At 31.9% G+C, this 9,711-nt stretch overlaps 3 protein-coding genes across 3 annotated transcripts; 1 reads left to right on the forward strand and 2 right to left on the reverse strand.

Annotated features, from left to right (window-relative positions):
• Positions 1-302: 302 nt before the first annotated feature.
• Bma-dhs-2.6 (oxidoreductase, short chain dehydrogenase/reductase family protein) lies at positions 303-3,124 on the reverse strand (the record flags this gene model as incomplete). The annotated part of the gene is made up of 7 exons (XM_043075840.1): positions 303-435; positions 588-723; positions 829-992; positions 1,134-1,241; positions 1,528-1,681; positions 1,839-1,977; positions 3,053-3,124. The coding sequence occupies 7 exons, from the start codon at positions 3,122-3,124 to the stop codon at positions 303-305; spliced, it is 906 nt and encodes a 301-aa protein (XP_042931774.1).
• A 1,011-nt stretch (positions 3,125-4,135) lies between these two features.
• Positions 4,136-6,352, forward strand: Bma-dhs-2.5 (oxidoreductase, short chain dehydrogenase/reductase family protein; the record flags this gene model as incomplete). Its single annotated transcript, XM_043075841.1, has 8 exons — positions 4,136-4,262; positions 4,341-4,414; positions 4,603-4,741; positions 5,024-5,177; positions 5,384-5,491; positions 5,603-5,766; positions 5,902-6,037; positions 6,214-6,352. 8 exons carry the CDS (start codon positions 4,136-4,138, stop codon positions 6,350-6,352), a joined length of 1,041 nt encoding a protein of 346 aa, XP_042931775.1.
• Positions 6,353-7,256: 904 nt separating this feature from the next.
• On the reverse strand, positions 7,257-9,291 carry Bma-dhs-2.1 (the record flags this gene model as incomplete). The annotated part of the gene is made up of 8 exons (XM_043075842.1): positions 7,257-7,371; positions 7,498-7,633; positions 7,726-7,889; positions 7,998-8,105; positions 8,221-8,374; positions 8,683-8,821; positions 9,013-9,086; positions 9,165-9,291. 8 exons carry the CDS (start codon positions 9,289-9,291, stop codon positions 7,257-7,259), a joined length of 1,017 nt encoding a protein of 338 aa, XP_042931776.1.
• Positions 9,292-9,711: the final 420 nt, after the last annotated feature.

Consider the following 9,711-nt stretch of genomic DNA (forward strand, 5'->3'; position numbering starts at 1 on the left):
CCTTCGTTCACAATTTCTCTCATTTATTTTCCATAAAACTTTTTTTCTATCATTTTCCATGAAATATGAAACATAAAGAAGATTAAATTTTATTCAATAAACAGCGCAAACAAAAAGCAAAGACAATCATTCTTTTCTAGGAACTGAAATTTATACACTGTTAAATTAAACTGATAAAAAATATTCCAAAATTAGATATTCTAATGATGGTTTAGATTAGCAAAATTATTCAGTCAAGAATTTGAAGTTATTCGAGAGCAAATATACAGGAAATACTTGATTTTTAACATCTGCCTGAAATTTTAACTATGTTTCATTTTGTGATTTTCTGGATTCATTGTCGTTATTGCCGGTAGTGGTGCTCGATGCAAATGCATTAGAAGTTTCATAATATGAAGTTGTAAGCGTAACGGAAACAATGAATATGGATAGAATCTGCAAGATGAAAATAATTCAAGAAAAAACACGTTCATTCTCGAGATCGAATTTCATTCTTCAGAATGGAAGCATTCTAATTCATTAGTGTCAAATAAAAAATTTAATATATTATCACTATTTTTTGTTGTTGAAAAATAAAATAATTTTACGTAAGTAACACATCCCAGCCAATTTGATATAATAGTTTTGGTCGTTTTGCAATGATTGCTTCATAATATGAATTGGTAACACATGTGAAATCTTTTGCCCACATTTTTGGTCCCAAATCTTTTAGAAATTTTTTTGCTGAAATGAACTGTAATTGTTATTATTTAATTTATCTTTAGCATTTTATAATCTATATAATTGATGATTTTTCTATAATATATCATTGTTTACAAAAAAAATTACCTTTCTCATTATAATTGTTTCCATATTCATCGCGTAATTTTTGTGATGCTCGAGACCATATCATATCTAACATTTTTTGCATATCATCGAGATTTGGCATTCCGGTTTCAAATGATCCCGGAACTATTTCTATTACATTTATTCCATATGGTTGCAATTCATGTCTTAAATTTTCTTTCATGATATTTGTCAAATAATTTATCTGAAATTTTAAAGGAAGTTAAGATGAAAATTGATCGAATAAAAATTAGTGAAAATGATCGTCACTTGAACTAGCTGATCTGATCTTTATTTTAAACTGATACCTCAATACAGTAGTATAAGCATGAACAGCAAATTTTGAAGATGCATAGGGACCATGGCTCGGCGATGTAAATAATGTGCAAGCACTACTGCATGTCACTATTCGACCTCTGAGAATTGCTTTTCAGAAGAACGGAAAGATTCATACCATAATTATGCCTTATCTTTTAAGATAAAACAATTAAAAAGCCTATTTAAAAAAGCTCATTAAATGTGCAAACTGATTGGATTCCTCACAATCTCGAAATCATTCATGAAATTCTGAAAGTTCAAGAATTATCTTTAAGTATGAGCTGAAACCACAATTAATATTGCAATACTGAAAATTGTTATTAATTCCACAATTGTTGTTCGACGGTTCGTCAAGCAAGCAAATATTGTATATATTATTCGAACCTGGACTTTTTGATAAGATCACGAAACGTTTGCGTTACTCGAATTACGCCGCACGTATTCACTTCCCACACGTCTTTATAGTCGTCCACGGTCAAAAAGTCATCGTAGAAGATATTGCCCCGCACTCCAGCGTTGTTGATTAGAGCGTGAAAGACTGAAAAAGAATATTTTCAATTTCAGTGCTGAGCAATCATTTCATTGGAATTAATCCGCCGTACAATACCAAAGAATCATTGAATTTTGATTAGTGTATTTCTTGAATAACTATAGAATCATTCAGACAAACAGTTACACATTTCAAAGATGCGGACCGAGATTTTTTTCTCTCAAAACAGTGTCTACGATTTCTCGAGATTTTCGGACACTCTCGTCATCGGTTACATCCATTTGGAATGCATACAGTCGACCTTGACTGATTGAGCTGTAGCTATCTTCCAATTCTTTTACACTCTGTAAACTTCATCGGAACATATGGACAAATCAATTTCACAAATTGTTTTCTACAATCAAAAAAAAAAAAAATTAAATGAAATTAATTTTAGATAATTTAGAAGTGTACAATGGCGCGGCGACATCCTGCAAAAACTGTTAACCCATTCTGAAGACATCGTTTCACTAAATCTCTGCCAAATCCTGCAAATTCATTTCTCTTCGAAATCTCTTCCAAATCTTTTCTAAATCATTTATAAACGAAAATTTCCAACCAGCGATCTGAATCATTTCCTCCACTACAAAAATCCTTACCGTTTCCGCATCCAGTGATCAGTACCGCCTTTTTGTCAATTTCATCAATTGTCAATTTACGGCCCAATAATCCATAAATGAAATACAGCAGTGACAGTACAATAAATAATATTACCAGCAAAAACATCTTTCATTAGTGTGACGAGAAATTGTCTCAGATAAAATTGTTTTTGCTTCCCTTAAATATGTTTTCACTGCAAAATGGTCAAATAGTAAGGCACAAATTTGAAAATATTCGTTGGTACAAAGTTATACAAATAACAGTGCGCAATTGATTCTTCCAGAAAAATCGACGTGTGCGAACCAAAGATTCAATGCAAAGGACAATACGACCCAACGTTATGTGTTGGCCATCGCAAGGATTTCGACGAAGAAAAACTGAACGAAAAAAGTGGATTCGATAATTATAGCTGCTGATTCAGTAATTATACGGAAGAATCAACGAGCAAAGAGATAAAATCAGTTCAAAGTTTTTTTAATTCGATCCTTATAAAAAGATTTCATTGATGACTCAATCACTCGGTTACTTAATCATTTCATTACTCGATCACTTCTTCATTCGGCCATTCCATTAACAATCCGTTATTCATAATACTCGATCGCTTGATTCAGTCACTAAATAACTCAGTCACTCGACATTCGACCACTTCAACACTCAGTTATCGATTACTCAATCACCGATCGTTCGATTGCTTCATTATCAGATCACTCGATCATTTGATCACTTTATCATTCGACCGCTCGATCATTCGATTACTCGGTTGGTTGATTACTCGGTTACTCGATCATCCGGTCGTTCGATCACTTGGCCATCCAACCATTCGACTGTTCGATCATTCGGGCATTTGATCATTTGGCCAGTGATCACCTGGTAATCCAGCTATCCGATCACTCGATTACTCAATTACTGGATCATTCGATGAGTTATTGCTGAGACGATGAGAATAGAGCTTGAATTGATTGAGCAATGGTTTTTACTCATACATTAGAGTTGCACTTTGGTGAGTGCATTTAATATTTTAATAGAAAGAATTTGGGTGGAGCAACGCTAAGTACACTGAAAATTAAAATCTTTTCGTTTTTGTTGTTTTCAAGGTTAATTTAATGTCTTTTTTACTAAAACTAAAGTAATACAACACTAGCTGTGATTTTTCGTTATTAAAATTATTATTTCATTTGAGAACGAAATCTCCAACAATTGAGAGTGCGACATGGGCGATATTTGTACGTACTTTTATTGCAACTTTTTATAACAACGATTTTTAAGTTTGAAATGGTTTTGAATTCTCGAAGATACGGAATTTAAAAAGAGGTTAAACTACATTCAGATTTGTATCGTTGGAATCTGCTGTCTCAAGCCTTTCCTGTAAGACAACAGAAATCATTAAAGTAATGTAAACATGAACTTTGATTAAAAATGATGTCAGTAAGATTTGTGAAATAATAATTCGACTCTTTCATCACTTTGATATAAACATTCTTTGAATTTTGACAGAGTTTTTTAAATGGTATTTACTCATCATCAATGGAAAAAAAAGTATTGAAGGAACAAAAAAGTAAAAAATAGGGAACGACCGGTTGACTTCCAGTTTTCGATTCGCTCGGCCCTTTCCCCTATTCGTTCATCAAAACTTCAAATGCGTATTGCCATTTGCGCTTCTTTGCTTACTGCCAACAGTTTCAAACATTTTCTCTTTGACCAGGCTCAATTCAATATAACTTACTCTTGACCATTTTGTGTTGAGAAGTGAAAACCTCTAAAGAATAAAAAGCAAAAGTAATTTCACATTCAGTCAAAGATATCTTTTTCATCTTTTAAAGCCCTTCTAATTTTATTCGACCCCAATAATTTTTGTCTCTCAAGATGTTTTTACTGGTAATCTTATTTACTGTACTACCATTGCTGTATGTTATTTACGGATTATTGGGCCGTAAATTGACAATTGGTGAAATTGACAAGAAAGCTGTGCTAATTACAGGATGTGGAAGCGGTAAGATTTCCGGCAGAAAATAACCTGAAGAACTGCTTAATATGCCTGAAAATTTGTTATTACAAAAATAATTTTCAGGATTTGGTAGAGATTTGGTGAAACGATGTCTCCAGAATGGACTGACAGTTTTTGCAGGATGCCAGTTTGAAAGTGTAGGCTACCTAATATAAAACAATTTCTTGAATACAAATTAGCATTTCATCAGCTAATTTGAAATGCAAAATATCACTGAGAGCAGAAGAATAGGAAAGTGCGAAGTGGCAGAGAGTCAATAAAAGAAAATTTAGAAATACTTTTGTTACTTCCGTGAAATGCTTCATCGGTTTTACCTTGTTTGCAGAATATAAGTGAATTAGAAAAAAGCTACAGTTCAATCAGTCATGGTCGACTGTATGCATTCCAAATGGATGTAACCGATGACGAGAGTGTCCGAAAATCTCGAGAAATCGTAGACAATGTTTTGAGAGAAAAGAATATCGGTTCTTGTCTTAAATATGTGTCATTTCTTTAAACAAGCACTCCTATTTAATTCAATTAATTGTTGAATAATTTGACTTACTAGACAACTTTAAATAAAATATTCACTAGTCGATTAAGCGGAATATAAGTTATATTTCAATGCTTTATCAACATTTTAATCATATCAATACTTTGAATAATTTAATAAGAGTGAAAAGGAGAATTGTAATCATAAACATATAAATATAGCACTGATAAATCAAACATTGAAGAAAGATTTTATTTGAAGTAATACTTTTCAGTTCTTCATGCTTTGGTGAATAATGCTGGTATTAAAGGTCACTTTTTTTACGATGACTTCTTGACCGTGAACGATTATAAAGACGTGTGGGAAGTGAATACGTGTGGCGTAATTCGAGTAACGCAAACGTTTCGTGATCTTATCAAAAAATCTAGGTTCAAATAATATACATTTTTTGATAAATGATCAAAGAACGATGACAAAGTTATAAAAAATTTCAAAGATTAAAGTACTAATTTTTCTCGATTTTCTCGATCTTTAAACATGGTAGCAATCATCGATTTTTCATTGTTTTAATTTTGTTTCTTAATTAAATTTCTAAGTTTCTTTTTCGCTTTCTTTCCGAAATTATCAATCTTAGAGGTCGAATAGTGATATGTACTAGTGCTACCACATTATTTCCGAAAGCAAGTCATGGTCCTTATTCCTGCTCAAAGTTTGCTGCTCAAGCTTATTGCATCATTATTAGGTAATAAATTAAACTTTCTTTTTTTTTTTTTTTGTTTCGCATTGTTTTATATTTAATTAAATGTTGAAATATTCAGATGAAATTTGTAAGTTTTTAGAAAATGAATTAAAGGCATGAGCTGCAGCCATACGATGTGGATGTAATAGAGATTATGCCAGGTTGCTTTGAAACCGGAATACATGACATTCAGGAATTCTGGAAATCAACTGATACAGTATGGTACCGAGCATCTCATGAATTGCGTGACGAGTACGGACATAATTACAACGAGAAAGGTACTCTATTGTATATGTATTTGAGAAACAATAATAAATGTACGACAAAAATGCTTAAGTCAAAATGATTTGCGATTTAGTTTTTGCGATTTGCGACTGCAAGAATTTAGTTCATATTTAGTAGCAATTTTTCAGTAAAAGCACATGCAGTAGATCTTAAGAAAAAGATAGTAGCATTGGATACGACATGGGTTATCGATTCGTATTATGAAGCAATCGTTGCAAAGCGACCAAAGCTATTGTATCGTGTTGGCTGGGATATGTTATTGAAGTAGGAATTGCACTTACAATAAGAGAATAATAAAATTTGCAAAAAATATTGAGTTAAAAATTTAAATAGCAAATTTTTTTTTTTTAGTATTGATGAATTAAACTTTTGATTTCATCGTAGCGAATGAAATTTAATGTTGAAAATGATTGATCGACCGACTTATTTGCTTCTTGCAGATTTTATCCTTATTCATTACTGCCACTGCGTGTGCAAGTTCACGTCATGAAGTTACTTTTGCATTTAAGTGGAGCACCGTTACCTGCGATAGTAACGAAGGATGCAAGTCAAGAAAATTTGAAAGGAAAAAACAGTTAAAATTCTTGAAAAAACAGCTAATCACATTTAAGTTATGAGAAGAACAAAGTTGAAATTTTATATTATTAAAACAGCATAATAACATATATGTAATTTTTTTCTTGATAAATATTGAATTTTTTCTAATTAAAATTTTGCCATTGTTCCATGTATAAATTTCAGTTTCTAGAAAAGAAAGAATGTCTTTGTATTTTTTTTTTTTTTTTTTGCGCTATTTATTGAATGAAATTTAATTTTCGTTATGTTTCCTATTTCATTGTGTCTTATGGAAAATAAATGAGAGAAATTGCGAACGAAGGAAAAAACCAAAGTGTTTGCGACGAAAATGTCAAAGTTCTGTTTATATATTTGATCTGTCAAAGGACAAAAGCGCTACGTACAGAGTAGAAAATAATTTTAAAATTACTAATATTACAAAAATTACAAAAAATGAACTCTTAAGGTAAGTGAATAAGAGAATGTAATAAATTCTTCATAACAGTTTGATGCATTAAAAACTTCTGCAGTGGAATTTTATTATTATAAAACTCAAATTACTTTTAAAACATTCATTTTTAAAATGATTGTAAATACCACAAAACATTTCAATCATCGCTTAATAACTTGGTTTTCTCTTAATTACAATGGTAAATTATTGGCATTTGGTGAAATAAGTCAAAAATTTAATGAATAAGGCATTTCAAGCAATAAATTAAATTTGAAAAGTGGAAATAAAGTTTAAATTTAAGAAAAGAATTCAAAAATGAGTCACAATATCATTCATTTCTACGTCAGTTTGAATGTTATTTATGAAATATACTCTGAAATGCTAGCACGACCGAATTGAAAACTGCTTTTATCGAGAAGAACAAACTTTGGTTTCATCAAAAATTCCAGCCAATATTATTGTGAACTGAATCAGTCTCTAAGTTTCCTGTTTCCGAACCGGTTGCTTCCGTACAGGCGCTCCAAACCAATTCATTAAGAACTTCATCAGATGACACTGTACCCTTAGCGGCATGAATGAGTATGGATAGAAGCTAAAAGTAAATAACTATTGGCTGAGATTGTAGAATCTTGAATTCTTGATAAATGGATCATAATCAGAAGAGATTTATAACTTTTCACATTGCGAATTAAATTATTGTTGCAAATTTGAAACTAACATTAGCGACGTGTCCCAACCAATTCGATAGGAAAGCTTTGGTCGTCTCGCAACGATGGCTTCATAGTAAGCATCGATAACCTTTGCTGTATCTTTCGACAAAAACTTTGATAGCATTTCATTTGCGAATGCTTTCGCTAAAAATCATTTATCTCAGCGATAACAACTGAGAATCGCAAATAACTGAAATTCAATGTGTTCGCAAATGACAATAATGGCATAATGTAACCTTTCACATTAAAATCATTGCCATATTCGTTGCGAATTTCTTGCGACGATCGATTCCATAGGAAATCAATCATACGATGCAGTTCCTGAATGACATGCAATCCAGTTTGGAAGGTTCCCGGAAATAAGACTACTACAATTACTCCATATGGTTCCAATTCGTACCTTCAAACAATTCTTCAGACAACCTAAAACTATCAAAAGAATGCTTTTCACGTCGAAATCTCGAAAAAGACTTCCTCGAGATCAGTCGCAAATGCCGCAGTTCCATACCTGATGATATTAGCATAAGCTTGAAGAGCACATTTTGATGATACGTAAGGGCCGTAAGTAGGTGCTGGAAATAACGTGGACGCACTACAGCAAATGATGATTCGACCACTAGGATAAATAAAATTTTGAACTAAAAAAGAGAAATAATGATAGTAACTTTTATAATTATTAATTGATCTATTCGCTGATAAATAATCATTTCAAGATTTGCATTAGATGAAACCTTGATTTCTTGATAAGACTTCGAAATGCTTGTGTCACTCGTATCGCACCGTATGTATTAACCTCCCACACTTCTTTATAGTCGTCCAAAAGTAGAAAGTCGTCGTAAAATTGATTTCCTCGTATGCCAGCATTATTTACCACAGAATGAAGAACTGAAAAATGAGTATTTTCAAACTAATATATTCGTATTCTCATTTTCAGTATTTTAGTTGAACTTTTCAAATTTTCATTTCTTTTTATTTTCTTCCATTTGCAATACAATCCTTTCATTTGAACGAATTATTATATAATAATATTAACACTAAATTATGCTATTTTTTCAATTTCATTTTATCAAATTTTGATTTGTTTCTTGAGTATAAAACAAGATATTTAATTGGTAATTAACTACCGGATAATTTGTTCGTTCTAGAAAGGAATGTTCGCTGCAAAAACAATCATTCTTGTCAGAGATACGAACCGATATTCTTTTCTCTCAAAACATTGTCTACGATTTCTCGAGATTTTCGGACACTCTCGTCATCGGTTACATCCATTTGGAATGCATAAAGTCGACCTTTACTGATTGAACTGTAGCTTTTTTCTAATTCACTTATATTCTGCAAACAACAAGGTAAAACCGATGAAGCATTTCACGGAAGTAACAAAAGTATTTCTAAATTTTCTTTTATTGACTCTCTGCCACTTCGCACTTTCCTGTTTTTCTGCTCTCAGTGATATTTTGCATTTCAAATTAGCTGATGAAATGCTAATTTGTATTCAAGAAATTGTTTTATATTAGGTAGCCTACACTTTCAAACTGGCATCCTGCAAAAACTGTCAGTCCATTCTGGAGACATCGTTTCACCAAATCTCTACCAAATCCTGAAAATTATTTTTGTAATAACAAATTTTCAGGCATATTAAGCAGTTCTTCAGGTTATTTTCTGCCGGAAATCTTACCGCTTCCACATCCTGTAATTAGCACAGCTTTCTTGTCAATTTCACCAATTGTCAATTTACGGCCCAATAATCCGTAAATAACATACAGCAATGGTAGTACAGTAAATAAGATTACCAGTAAAAACATCTTGAGAGACAAAAATTAATGGGGTCGAATAAAATTAGAAGGGCTTTAAAAGATGAAAAAGATATCTTTGACTGAATGTGAAATTACTTTTGCTTTTTATTCTTTAGAGGTTTTCACTTCTCAACACAAAATGGTCAAGAAGTAAGTTATATTGAATTGAGCCTGGTCAAAGAGAAAATGTTTGAAACTGTTGGCGGTAAGCAAAGAAGCGCAAATGGCAATACGCATTTGAAGTTTTGATGAACGAATAGGGGAAAGGGCCGAGCGAATCGAAAACTGGAAGTCAACCGGTCGTTCCCTATTTTTTACTTTTTTACTCCTTCAATACTTTTTTCCATTGATGACGAGTAAATACCATTTAAAAACGCTGTCGAAATTCAAAGAATATTTATATCGAAATGATGAAAGAGTGATATTTGT

Source organism: Brugia malayi (genome assembly GCF_000002995.4).
Source record: "Brugia malayi strain FR3 genome assembly, contig: Bm_v4_ChrX_scaffold_001, whole genome shotgun sequence".
NCBI classification, from domain to species: domain Eukaryota; kingdom Metazoa; phylum Nematoda; class Chromadorea; order Rhabditida; family Onchocercidae; genus Brugia; species Brugia malayi.